This window comes from Carassius gibelio, chromosome B17 (assembly GCF_023724105.1).
Source record: "Carassius gibelio isolate Cgi1373 ecotype wild population from Czech Republic chromosome B17, carGib1.2-hapl.c, whole genome shotgun sequence".
Lineage (NCBI taxonomy): Eukaryota > Metazoa > Chordata > Actinopteri > Cypriniformes > Cyprinidae > Carassius > Carassius gibelio.
The window spans coordinates 21,486,273-21,501,216 of record NC_068412.1 but is presented as its reverse complement, the minus strand read 5'-3'; the positions used below and the strand labels follow the sequence as shown (position 1 = coordinate 21,501,216).

The 14,944-nt window shown below is 39.6% G+C and overlaps 1 protein-coding gene across 2 annotated transcripts in view; it reads left to right on the top strand.

Moving 5' to 3' along the window:
* bcl11ba (BCL11 transcription factor B a) overlaps positions 1-14,944 on the top strand; it is a 48,627-nt gene that overhangs the window by 5,516 nt on the left and 28,167 nt on the right. For both annotated transcript variants that reach the window (XM_052580731.1, XM_052580730.1), the window contains exon 2: positions 7,253-7,646. In XM_052580731.1, coding sequence (XP_052436691.1) covers positions 7,253-7,646 — 394 coding nt within the window. The remainder of the gene's footprint in view (positions 1-7,252; positions 7,647-14,944) is intronic.

Here is a 14,944-nt window from a genome sequence, read left to right as displayed (position 1 = left end):
AACTGTCAACGCCTCACAGCAGCAGCTGGTTTTACAACATGAAGGCACTGTCATTCTCTTTCCCTTTTTTTGACTTTGTCTTTAGCACTTAAGAATTATTTAATTATTTACAGTGAGAGCTGGATCGCTTCTCTGTGCTCATTTAGATGTGTAATAAGTATTTGATAGGTGTAGCTTTAAATATAGATAGGACATCAAGCGTGACACCAAAACAAACAAATTTAGGCTGAACGTCACCTCGTTCGTTTTGCCAAGTATGCTTAAAAAGTGAATGATGAAGTGGCTCTGGAACTTGTGGGCCCCTCTGACTGAGGACCTATTGTTCTTGCCATCTAAATAAATAAATTTGAGTCTGTGATATAAAAAATGGTAGCCTCTACAGGGCTTACACTCTCCCCATAACAATGGGCAAAATGTCTGCCTGGCACGTTTGATTAATACACTTGCATATTCTCTCTTCCTTTCAGTTTCAGGTGGCTTTTGTTTGCGCCACGAGCGGGAGAATGAGAGAGCAACAGAAAGCCGCCTCTGATGAAATGTACAGAAGTCTATGCATGTCTGTCAGTATAAATGCATCAAGGCGGCTGAATCCTTTGGACGGCATCAAAAGTGGGCATAGTTTTTCATGGCTTGATTTATGAGGCACAGACACTCGTAATAGTGGCTTGAGTGTTTGACGTCCCACAGCTGGCTGGGTTCTGTCCGGCTCTGAGCATGGAAGCGCTCCGCTTCCTGAGCATCAGATGAGCGTGTTGTGTGGGAATGTGTTACTAGCTCCGCCTTTTTTGGTGCTATTTTATTAGAAAGAAAACATTTGCAGGGAAAAAAAAGAGTGATGCCAATCTTCAGGTGATATTTTGTTATTCAGCTACCAATGATTCCTTTCCTTGTGAAAATATTAGGTAATATCTCCCTGATGAGATTTGCAGATAAAGGTTCCCAGTGGACATCATCATGTTAATCTCTTTTTACCTGCAAGACGACTCATTTTCTACCCCCCACCCCTTTTAATTAAACAATGGACTAGCGCTGCCGCAGTGGCCGAGGATCACGCTTTTAAAATTCCGCCACCACCGCCGCCGTGTGCCACGATGATCCCTGTTCTCTTCTTGTTAACAGCTTCATTTGCACATGCACCACGCTTTACACTCACACACACACCGCGCGCATTTAGTAGCGTTTTAAAACCTTTGCATCTGCACAGAAGTGCTCTGCAAGCTAAAGCAGCTAAATACCCTGAACAAGACGGTGCTTTGTTTTTTTTCATTTCACAGGATTTTGCAAAGGCCTTCAGGCTAACAGAGCTAAAACGTGACAGTATCCCTCGAGGAAGAGTGCTTTGCGTCATACATTTTTACACATATTTAGTTTAACAAACAGGTCGCAGAGAAGTTTTTAAGCAAGAGAAAACAGGAAAAACTAGAGGCCTAGTGCAAGGCGGAGGTTTGCGGTTTGAGCGTCAGTGCGCTTGACTGTGGGTTACAGATTAATGACAGACTAATTAATTCCTGATAGATTCCTGTAAGCGCTGCTGCTACATGTGCATGTGTTACACAGGCCTTTGGAGAACGTGAAATGACTGGAAAGGCGGCTGATGTTGACTTGCTGCCTCTTTGCCAACCTGTTTTTGTTTGTTTGCATGCCGTCTGAGTGGAAGGCTCAACCCAAATCCAGCCTGTCCTACTCAGCTTGCCTGCATCTCTGTTTTGTGCATGGGTAATGGGTTGGTATTTCTGAACTGGAGTTTGTGGGCTGGTGTGGTCAGGTTTGTGTATGTAGCAGCGTGACTAGCTAAGCCCCCACCCACTGCTTCTGCTCTTGTGCAGCTCGGGCTGATGGGAAACATAGGAAAATAATGCACAAACAGTAAAGCAAAGCTTTTATTGTTTGATTAGGCCCTTTCCCTGGCTTTTATTTTCAGCATGCTCTCCCTGCCGTGCGCACAGTTCTGTGAATGGCTTTAATTGGCGCAGGGTAAATCTTTATATCTGGACAGCATTATAAAGTCTTTCAAGATTTAAATAGGAAAATTTATGGACCCAGTAAAAAACAATATGAAATCCGTTAAATGGTGTGTGTTGTCTAATTAGGCCTTAACAGTTGCAATGGCTAAAAAACCCCTCTAAAACCTGTTTGACTGTGACTTTTCATTCTGGTATCACTACGGAAAATCTCAACAGTTCAACTATGAGCCAAATAGCGCTGAGCGTTAATGGTGGGGTTTGCAGGGTGACAGTCCGAGGATGAAAGGTGCGTTAACGCGGGGCTGCTAAAGCGTTGTTACGTAACTCACAGACCTTTGTGTGCTTTGGAAGGAAAGCCAGACTGTACCGCGATCAGCCAAATACCTGTCAACAGCAATTTGGTTCCTCACAAACAAAAAGACTCCGTTAAGTATGAGTCAGAGGGCCCGTGAACAATGGTGCGTAAATCCAGAATGGAAAAGGATAAATCCTAAACTGTGTTAAGACGTGCCTTGTGATGCGTTCATTTTTGGAAGCCATGTCTTTTTTTAGTTTTGTTCTACTGAAATCCCATTAGTGTTTATTCTGACTCATATACATATAGTTTTCTTAGGTTAATAAGGGCTTATTTTTTAACATAACCACATTTTACTGATTCCAGGATATCAAGGTAACGTGGATGAAAAATATAGTCTATTTCTTGCACTTTTTTTTCATTCAAAAATGAAATAGAGGTATAATAGTAAGTGTGAATTTTATCCAAAGTCAAGATTTCATTTCATATCATCCTTTTTTAGCCACCTATAAATATTATTCAGGCTTCCTTACTTCCACTGTCCCTCACTGTCTTTCTCTCCGGCTGCCAGAGAGTGCTTGATAAAGACAAATAACATTTGACATTTCGGTGGCCCTGATAGAATTATATGGAGTATTTGTTGAGGGATCAGAGAAAATCATGAGCTGTAATGTTACCTTGGTGACAGCATTGTTATCGCTGGTGGATGAGAGTGTGTGTGAGAGTGTGAGTGTGTGTGTGACTGTGAGGAATTGCAGACTCTCACCTGTTTGCCTAGAGCAGGAAATGTACACCATCGGATCGGGCCTGCGTAGTTCAGTTTCATACCTTCTGCACAGTTGTTTAAAGGAAAAGGATCTCCAAAAATGAAAATTCAGTCATTTATTTAGCCCCTTATCTTTACAAACCTGTATGACTTTCTTTTTTCTGTGGAAAGCAAAAAATGACATTTGGAAGAATATCCGAGCTGCTCTTTTCCACAGTTGTTTTTATATTCAGTTTTCAACTGAATTTAAGTCGTTTGCTTAACCATCACCATTCTCCTTTATTCTCCTGAAAAAAAGCTGCTTGGACATTCTACACGGAACATGTCATACAGGTTTTGAATCAAATGAATCTGAATAATTGACATCTTGAAGTATTTAACTCACCTATGGATTAGTTCAGACTCTATAGGCAAATCCAAGACTCTGCCGTATGTTTACATGATTACAACACCTGGTGTGTGTGTGTGTTTATGCGTACGGGGGTCCCTTCTTTTGAAGTGCGTACTAGCGGCATTGCTTGCAAGCAGCGTGTTTCCTGTGGTTGGCACAGACAGAGAAAAAGAAGGGGACAGAGGGAGAGAGAAAAAAAATTCAGCTGTGCACGTTCTTTACCACTCTGGGTTTTTTCTTCAGCTGTCACTTTGATTCAGGTCTGCGCTAGACCTATGACACATTAAACTAACGCTTTCCACTAGCGCACCTCAAATTCTCTCCCACTGTACCGAGAGGCTGCAATCTCACCCTAACCTCCTGTTAGAGAGCTTATAACAGCTTATAACTACTGTTTTTTTATTGTATAACTTATTACATGTTTGATGATTTATAGCTGTTTATCTGAGTCTAATACAAATGTCAAAAATATGCTCTGTGGTAGCTGTTGTCTTCTTGAACTTGTAAATCATTTGAAAATTACCTCTTCCTGCAGTAGTGTTTGTTTGTGTATGCATGCGTGTGTGCGCATCTCTGCTGGTGCAGCTTCCCAGGATGCACAAATGCGTGACACACAAACGTGCACGCATATCGCTCATGTACATGCCTGCAAGCAATCTTCATTTATTGGTTCATATGCATATGCTTTTTTGTGCATGTGCTCACAGGTGCAAGTACAGTTACAGATATATGTAAAATAGTTTTTGTTGTGAGACCTTCCACAGCGATAGAGAAATCTACAGATGAGTCACAAAGTCCTCATATAAAAATATTTATTTAAATCATATTTTTTAAAGCTTTAAATTAAAAAAAGGAACACTATTATGTAAAAAAAAATATTTTTTTTTTTTAGTAAATTGTGACATTGGATATGTAACCTCCTGACAAAAGCTTCTCACATCTCACAACAACAAAAAGAATAATAATTTATTCTTATTACTTTCTTATTAATTCTTCTTATAAACTAAATGCAATATTATTGATTGAAAATCATTTATGATTAACCCCCCCCCCCCAAAAAAAAATAAAATAAAATAAAATAAATAAATTGTGTGATTCAAAATAAATGAATATTAAAATTTAAGTAACAAAATTATTTATTTGAAATAATTTAAAGTATTTGTTTTTTAATGCAGTGTATTGCATAGGTTACAGGCCTTTCTCTTTATTTACATGCAAGCTAATTTAATGCACAGATGGCCTGTTATTGCCTGAAGGGGGTATGTGCTCCACTCCTATATGTCTGAGTCAGGAGGGCTGGATTTGAGGGGGGTTCAACTACAGTACCTTAGTCATCTTCAGTTATTTCATTCAATATAGTGCAAAATCTGAAAACAGTGCCATGTGTGTGCAGATGTAATTATATATATATATATATATATATATATATATATATATATATATATATATATATATATATATATATTGTAGTGCTTTATTTAATCAAAATGCTTTCTTAATACGATTGCAAGGTCTTTAGATGCTGTTGTTAAACAGGATGCACATCTAACACCGCTCTAATGTAGTGTGCATCGTCTGAAATAAAGATAAGAGGGGGTTTAGCGGTTTCATTTTCAAAGCTGCATTCTAAGCTTGACATTACAAATCTGTCCGCATTCATAATTTGGATCGTGGACAAATTGCAGATGGATGCGCAGGCTGCTCGTCATTTATCATCGAAAATTAGTGGTTAGCCGGTTCCTCTGGGAGATGTAAACAGGGCTACCTGTGTTGTGTGAGCAGCGTGGTCCGTTCCTCCATCTTTGTCTCTATCGCCGTCTGTCTCTTCTCACTGCGTTTCTCAAAGAGGGTTTCGGGCCTCATATTGGTGCAAAGCATGTAAAGTGCACAGGACAAATTTAAAAAATGTGAGGAATTCTAATTTGTGTTGTTCCGCAGGGTTGTTGTTTCTTTAAAAAACATCCCACATTTGTCCTTTAGGCTCTGACAATTTGAGAATTCCTCCCTTCATTCTCCTCCCAGATTTATGTGCACTTCAAAAATCCGCACCTGCTCACTGTGAGGCTCTAAGTGTTGCTATGGTAGTGTTTTTCTTCTTTTTTTCCTGCTTTCACCCAAATCATGCAGCGTGTTGAGTAGAGAGAGCATGAAAGCAGTGACAGGAAGCTGAAGAGTGTAAAGTGGCAGTCAGAGAGGTGTTTGTCTAGATCTTATGATTAGTATGGCGCAAGGATAAGCTGTCAAATGTAACATCAACAGAGCTGTCTGTCAGAGGGTCCCGAGGGGGCTTTGTCAAGGGCCTCTACTGTCTTTGATAAAACTGCTCTTGCACCCGGCATTGGGCTACAAAGGGCCAATTGTGGCCACATGCTGAAAGGTGAGGCTGAAATTTCAAAATGGAGGCAGAGGGACCGAGGTTGTCCGGCGTACTCTGTGGTTTGAGAGCCCGCCGCTCCGCGCTGTTTATCTAGGTGACAGAATCAACCAGAAGATCTGCAGGGCCTCTTGCTCTCATGGCTGTGCAAATATCTCTCACAGCCAAAAATGGAGCCCTCCCTCCTTCCTTCTTGCTTTTTTTTCTTCTCCCTTCAGACTTTCTGTTTCAGGTCTGGCGGTCTCATTCTCAACCTCACAAATACTGTATTGTATATTAATAACAGTGTCTTGCTGCTGGGTCTCGGCCTCACATATGGATGTTTATCAAGAGTTGGCTGGTTACAGGACAGAACACGCCGAACTGGAGCGAAGGGCCTCGTGTGTGGCCGCTGAGATGATTAAATTTAAGTCTGCCTTTATTTTCTGCTCTCGAAGTTTAGTGGGACTGTCATGGGACGTAGGTGAATGCTTAAACGGGCCCCAGCATTCATTTCCTTTATTTTAACAAGCTGCCAAATAATGAAATGCTAAATGACCTGACCCTGAACTTTCAGAAAATGTGTGATTATGTCTCAAGTTCCACAGCATTTGGATTTTATTTCAAATCCCCTTACTGATGTACCGGTGTGTGTTTTTTATTTTATAATTTTTTATTTAATTAAAAAAATTTTTTTATCAATTTGTGTGTGAAGGCGGTTAGGGATGCATACAGTGGCAAATTATGAGCTAAAGATGAATCAGTGTTTGTTTATGCATTCAATTTGCATATAGTGACTAGTGCATTTACGAGTGAAACAGAATATTAAGCAGGAAATAATTTAGAGTGAGACTTGATTTTGTTTTTGATTGAGTGAGGGTAATTTATGTTGTGCTATGATATTATTGGTTAAGCATTTTTCCACCAAATCTTCTTTTTCTGTTTCCCTTGTAAATGCTATGATTTTTAAATTAATTTGTGTAAGAAGACAGGATAGAGAAGATAAAAAAAGAATAGATAGATACAGATTCAGTGACGTATTCCGGAGTGAAACACCGACGGAAATAATATTTACTTATTAAATAACAATTTTACCTAGGTGCTAGTATTTATTTATTTATTTTCAAATTCCCTTGCTGATGTATCTGAATGAATCTAAATGCATGAAGTGACATATTTCAGAGTGAAACTGAATATTATGTGGAAAATAATCTAAGCTGGTACTTCATTGTAATTATCAGGATCTGAAATCGGGTTAAGCACATTATGCTGTGATATTATTGGATAATATATCTCCTCACCCACATGGCCTGGGTTACATCAGCAAAAAATAAACTAATTTCAGTAGCAGAGAAGTTATTAAGTTTAAATCTTTTTTTTTTTCTTTTTAATTTGTTTGGACTAATATGCACTGTTTATTTGTGCTTAGATGGAGCATTTGTCAGAATCTCAGAACGCTTCTTTCTTTTGCTTTGCCCCACAGCGGAAGCTGAGCATGTGGATGCGGGACTGGCCGTGGCTGATCTCCACTCTCACCCTCACCCGCTGCTGGATCCCAGCATGCCAGGGCATCTGCCTCCGGGCCTGGGCGACCATGACCTCCTCACCTGTGGCCAATGCCAACTAACCTTTCCCCTGGGGGACATTCTGCTCTTCATTGAGCACAAGAAAAAGCAATGCCAGGGTCTGACAACCGGCCACGGCTGCTACGACAAGATGGCGGATCGCAATAGCCCCTCGCCGCCCCGCGCAGAGCTGAGAAAAGTGGTGGAACCGGTCGAAATTGGAATCCAGGTGACACCTGAAGAAGAGGACGAGAGACTGTGGACGCCTCCAAAAGGAATTTGCCCCAAGCAAGAAAGTGGCCTGGCAGGTAGGTCAAACTCTCTCCGGAAAAGTTTTGAGCAGGCATACGAAGCTGACACTAATGAACTCACACGTTCTCTCGTGCCAGTGTGTTTTCTAAAACTGATGTGCGCAAACGTACACTTAGAGCCTGCAGAGTTGCAGACAAAGGGAGACACGCACTCATTTACCTCAGTAGGACTCTGGGCGTCCTGTAGTGATTGTGATACCGCTCATCTGCGAGCCTCAAGAGAGATTGTTTTTCCTTCAGCTGATTTCATTAGGGGAGCCTACGCCGTGCAAAGTGAAACATCACATTACTGACTCAAAGCCCTAAAACCCCCTGAAGGACTCTGGTAGTTGAAACAAATTGTGCAAGACGTGACGGAGAACTCACCCTACTTTCATGGAGAAATCCAGCCTGAGCCATCTGCTTAAAAGGTGAAAAGCTCATTAAAATTCAAATGCTCAAAAAAAAAAAAGAGGGAGAGAGGAAAGAAAGGAAGAAAGAAATAGAGTCGGATTAAAAGAGAGTTTCCTATTGAATAGGGGTAAAGAGGCTGTTTAGTTTAGTCCAGCTGTAGGGAGAGAACTCTCCCAGTTATCTTACAAAACAGCGCAGTCAAGTCCTTCACAAAGAACCTGGAGGGATCTTGGGAAATGGGTCTCATAAAATAATATTCTAGGTTGGACAAAGTTACCGGGGGAAACGTAGGGGAGCGGCTTATGACACTGCCTCGGTTTTTAATAACGTCGTTTTTTAATGCCTCACAATCCTTATTTGCGAAAGTTACCCGCGGCATCAGAGACAATTTATTCTGTGCCACCACAATGCCTCGTGTATTTAAATGTCTGTAATAATGAGGCCGCTGCTAAATTACTCAGTACCTCACATGATGCAGGCAGACTTCACTCCCAGACTGACTGGCTGGCTGATCGCACCGAGAGAGTTTTGGCGTCAGTTGTGAAATATGATGCAAACGTCCACACAGTTACGTGCAAACTGTTCCGCTACAGCTCGTCGTTGATGTTTCCTTTTTTTTAAAGACTGACTGGTAAGCGTGCACTTTGCTAACCACACACACACACACACACACACACACAAACTTTAGGTCAAGGTTCAAAAACAAAGACACACACACACACATACAAATATAACTCTAATAGTTTGAATGTATTATATAATTATTATAGTTTGAGTCAATTTCCCATGGGTGTTTGCATCTCTTTTTTTATCTTTTGGAGAGAAAAAAAAATTTTTTTTGAAGCAAAACTGTAAATTACTTATTCAGAATATAATCAATTGTTTTTCTAGTTAAATTTCTATTTTTGTACATGTTAAAACATTAGCTTGTATTTTCAAGGATAAAAAGGAAGGACACTATTCATGTTACTTTTATTGTGGATGAAAAAATGTGATAGTATTAGATTATCCAATTAATTTTAATTCAGTCATTGCCATCTAAAATTACAAAATCTCTCTTAATTTGTGAAAAGGTCCACACTGAAAAGTAGTTTTGATGTCATTTAAACTTCAGAATTTGAAAAATGGCATATGAAAGGTGAACATTTGGCTTTGTAAATCATATTGCAGTTAGCAAGAGTAAATTTTACACCTTTCATTAATTCAGTACTGGAGAAGGGAGGCAGTTCGGAGAGAAGAGTATAACGGCAGATGAAACATCCTCTGAAAGTGATTAAGACGCTTGAATGTCAGCTTGAGCATGCAGCTAAACACTCACAGGCTGCCTTGTATTCATAATTGCCTCCCAGCAGGTTAAAGTATTCTTTTATGCTAAACCTTTCCCGTTCCATTTGTTCTCGACGTGAAACAGAAAATGACACGCAAAAAAAAAAAAAAAAAAACACTCAGCCATGCCGCCTTTAAAATGGCAGTGGTACTCTTGCTCGGCAAAGCACAGATCATTTTTCATGAATTTGTTTTTTTTTCTATGATCTATCCATCTGCCAGCTTCAAGTGGAGAAATGAGAGAAAGCATGAGAATGCGGGAGAGAGAAAGAGAGAGATGTTGATGAGGAAGGCCACTTCTGAATCTATCCATACGATTCCAAAAGCTAACTCTGTTCAGGCCGAGTTCCCTGCTCTTCCAGACCCTCACATCTTTTTTATTTAGGCCAGAGTGCATTTTGATCTTTTCATTAAACCGTCTGAGTAACCTTGACATGCGAGCAATGTTGTGACAGGTCTTAAACTCCAGCGCTTCATTCCCACGCGTCATCCTCCATCACATCAGACCTCTCTTCTTGGACTCTCACATGTGATTCACAGAAAGTCCGACAGGAAGAGCATAATTTCTGGCCTTCCTTCCTGGAGTTAACGTTCCCAATATCACGGCTCATATCTTGCGTACATTACGGGCCTTTAGGAGGAAAATCATCCAAGTGATTCTTGGTATTTGGCTGAGTGAAGGTACTAAACGGCAACTTCATTAAGTCACATATACGTAACTGTTCTCTAGAGACTCTGTGATGATAACTAAACATTGTGTGCCTTGCTCCGGAAACCCTGTAATCAGTCGAAAAAGACCTTGTGATAAAGTATTCTGATTACTGAAATTGCTTTTAGCGCTGATTCTCCCAGTGGCTTTTTCTTTATTAGTGTGTATGAAAAAGTCAACGTTATCTATGACAATACGGGACAGCCATCGAAGAGGAACCACTTGAGGGTTGAATTCAATATTTCTCGCATAAATATCAGCAGGACACAGGCACGCTCGGCGCCGTATTGTATTGCCACTTAGCCATCTTAAGTTTCAGTGGAATTTAATTATATTTAATAGCCCTAATTAAATAAAATATGACATTCTGCATACCCTCAGGCGATAGGAGCTGCTGCTGGGGGCATTGGGAGGGCTTGGTTTGCGTGCACGAGCCACTAGAGCCCCTCTCGTGTCACACAGCTAGGTTAAAACAGTTCAGTGGCACTGAAAAATAGGGCCCTGAGATGGCCGACATAGCTGGCTGTTGCCACCCTGCACCATTAAGCAGTCCAAATGTGAAATACATACATAAATAAACAAATAAATAAGACATTTACCACCCCTTAATGCATCTAGATGGCTAAGCCTGCTGAAGCTGGCCAGGCATTTAATGGTACTTGTTATTCAATTATAGATCTCAAATAGAGGCGCTATGAACCACGGTGCATTGTGCTGAGAATGTCCGCTGTGAGGATGCCTTAATTAAAGAGACATAATTAATATGATCTCATGAACCTGAAACAAAAGGATTATGGCATAATATTATGCATACAATCTTAGAATAGGGTTTTTTGGAAGGCAGGCTCTGGTCAAGTTATTACATATTCATATCTAAATACAGCTGGAATAATCAACATCCTTCTGGAAATGTGAGCTTCCTCTCCATCTCTTTTATTTTGCCTACTGATGTTTAATTCTCAAAATCTGCTTTTGAATTAGCAGTTACTGACTTTATGAGTTGTAAGTGATCAGATGCAAAATTTGTACGCTTTAAATATGCATGTGTGACGGTGGAAGGAAAGAAGATTGTGTCAAGCTCTGTTTGCTTGTGTTCTATAGCATCCAACAGGGATGGTTGTGTTTAAGTTTTTCAAGAAAGCCGATTCAGATGTGGTGTAAATAAAGAGGGTAAATAAAGGCTTATTTCTCTGAGTGTTTGGTGTTGGTTGTAATCAGGCTCTTCTTGGTGTGCATGTGTGGTGATGTTGCCATGTACCATTCCAAACCAATGTTGCATTTGAGGTTGGCTTAAATATCAGTCTGAAAATCAGAGTGTCAAATAGAAAGCAAACATTTCCTTAAGGGTTTTGATTTGTCCAGATATATGTGGTTGCAGTACTGTGTTAACATGACCTTTTTTAAAAAAAATATTCTTTCATTGTTACTCTTTCTCAGTATTAAAAATATAAAGTTTCCAAAAAACAACAACAACCAAAGTCTCAAATAATCTAAAACAAGTATTTTAGATCATTCGATTTATTCATTTTTGTTGAATTCATTCATTCATTCGATTTGTTATTTGAATATTAATGCATGTTAAGCAATTAAGCAGTTAATTGAAGTTTAATACTTAGGGCTATCAGTATTGAGGAAGGAATAAACATAAATATATTAGTGATGCTGTTATTAAAAAGTGACTTAAAAATGCCATACAATTGCATTAGTGCTCAATCTAAAAGCTCACAGCAGGCTGCATCAGTTAGCTCGCATTCTATCACCATAGGAACACCAGCTGGCCATGTGGTGAGATGGTGGACATGTCTTATGCCATCATGGACCCATTTCTGTCAACGTTTCATTCTCTCTCTCTCTCTCTTTCAATTTCTCTCCACTCACACCATCCAAGCACACTCACACAGTTTTACACGTCTAACAAGTGCTGCGACAGGGGGAGTTATTTCTGACCCTTGGCTCACCAGACCGTCGCGGTGAATATTTCATGAGACATGCTATATTTATAAAGAAATTTACCTCAAACACTTTCCTCTCTCACCCTGCCTCTCCTTGAGAGTGATCACACTGCTGGGCCCCTGTCGCTTCGGAGCCCACACCTGCCATTAATGCCGTCTCGAGTCAAGTGCCAAAACCGTTTGTAGGTGTTATGCAAATCGATTCATCAGGAGTCAAAACGCTTGATGCGCGGGGCCTGACATGCTCAGTATCAGCATATTTGATGGTCACAGATTCATTGTGAATGGTAATTAAATGTGATCTTTGTTTTTTTTTCATTTAAAATTTTAAAGTGTAAAGGAATGAATAGTGCTTGAATTAATAGGAAATATGTGTAAAACAGACCCAAATCTTATCAATAGCATTAAGGGTGCCACCATGTTGGGATCACATGACCAGCTAAATACTATCACATTATTACATTATTTTACTAGACACTAATAAATTAATCATGGCTGTCTATGCACATTTCTGCTTTGGTTACTGAAAACTTTAGCACAATGCTGTACAGCACAACATAAGAAAATACAGAGTACATCTTTAATTATTCAAATATGCAAATTGATTAAATTCTATTTATGAAGCGCACTGTAAAATATTAGCAGTGTACTGAGTGACAAAATGTGGTTATTGTCAGGGGTGCACTTATATATATATATATATATATATATATATATATATATATATATATATGTATATATAACAAAACTAAATAAATTGCAATAAATGTCGTTTTTACAGTTATATTTGGTGGTGCCGTGTGAGGACTAGTCCAAATCTCCAGGCTCAAAAAATTGTGCACCCCTGGTTATTGTCTCTCAATAGCGAGATTGTGGTGTATCTCTCATCTCAGAGCTTTTAATGCTCTTGAGAACGATCCGGTCCTGGCTTTAGTGATACTGAGCCCGGCCAGCCGGTTCCTGTTACCTGCCCTCACTTCCTACCTATTTTTGAGATTTTGCCCAGAAAGATTTGTTTCAGAGTTTCACTTGCAGTGGTGTGGTGCCAGCATGGTTTGCCAGCTTTGTAACTGTGCACGATGTGCTTTGTTTCGAGTGTTAGCATTTATTTAGATTTCATCTTAGGTTGACTATGTAGGTTTCATGGTTTAGTCTATCTTGCATGTACAGTTCACTTTTCTCTGATGTAATGTCTAAATTCAATATTTACAGAGGGGAATTGAGAGAACATGCGCTGCCCATTAGATGTTTAACGTTGTTGTAAAGCAGACTGAATTTTGAGTACATCAGAAGATGGTATATTTTTCTTGTTTTCTGCCCAGCAGAGATGAACATGCACAGTCCAGAATAAACTGATATTTAGATCTTCCCTCACTGCGCAGAACATCTCAATTGAGAGTACATGTCCCTCTCTTAGAATCAACATAGACACTGGGAGGGCTCTTCAATAAATAATGACACAACACAGGCGCAGAGATATCGAAAACATGCTTCCATAATATGACACACATGTCATTTTTTCAATTAAGATTCACAAAGGCTTGGCAGGAGGACAGTCTGCCCTGGTGCAGAGGCTATGCCTGAAACAGTGTGCACAGATAAATGTTTGATTTAATATGTTGCCTCAGATACAGTTTTCTTGTTGGTCTTCTTGTTTTATTCACTTTGTTATTTGAAAAAGCCTGAAGTCAGACAAAGCGGCCATTTTAAAGTGAAAATTGGCCATTTTTGTCTGGTTGTGCAGAATTTGTGTTTTTTACCCCCATACTGTATGTGCATTTTAAATTTGCAGCCTGGATAATACTTTGAATGTTGCATTGAGGCGCAAGCAAACAAACAGGGATTTTTTTTTGTCATGTTTTCCTGGACTAGATATACATTGCACCTTTTAAACGTATTAACACTTAAGATCACCATTCTAATTTGCATGAATAGTTTGTTTACTGACTTAACATGCTACATATGCACATTTGCATTTGAAATAATTACAATTTTTACATTACTGCAACACATAATCATGCTTGGAAAAAAGATTAGATGTATATGTTTAGAGCTATTAGTTTCATGGCAGTCAAATAAAGTAGAGTGTCTGTTTTTAGCAATATCTCTCTTAATCGACAGTTGATTGCGTGGCCCTCTGCGGCTCGTCAAACCATCTTCAATAGTTATGACATGGCCTTACTTGCTGCTAAAGCCGTTCCCTTTGGTGAACCAGACTTTAATTTCTTCCCTCCTGTGTGTTTAATCCACTACTTCAAATTTCAGCAAAGTGCTACCTTTACTTAGCTTTTGAAATGCCTTCCAAATCCTTGCATTTGGGTCATGTCCAGCAGCGGCAAGAACAGGAAAAGCCAGGAGGAGTGAGAAGCTGAAAATGAGAGAGAGAGAGAGAGAGAGAGAAAGAACGAGAGAAAACAGTTTTAGTCATTAATAGACCATAAAAAAGGAAAGCTGCATCCATGTTCTTCTCAGCATCTTGAAATCCTTTTCAGATTTTTGCCTCGTTGCTTTTTTCAGTTAATCACTTTGCATGCACTCATTTAAATATTAAAATTTTCTTTAATCATCAAAGGCAGTGAGCCTCATGCATATTCATATCCGCAGCCCCCCCCCCCCCCCACGCTTCCCCCAGAATTACAGGTTCATTACCTCGCTCCAAAGCCAAACAGTCATTACCAAGAGCCAGCTTTTTAATTGCGGATGCCTGGCCATCATCGCCTTACTGCTAAGGTTTAAACTTCCATAAGAATATAAAAAAAAGATTTCCCAAGTTCAAAATAACTTAACATACTTTGGTATACATTCTCTGTGCCTTGGAAAAAAGTACAGAGTCTGAGGGAGAGAGAGAGAGAGAGACCGAGAGAGAAAAAACCTGTTCTTTGGCTGGAGCTCTGAATATTTGTCAAGAGGCTTGACGAA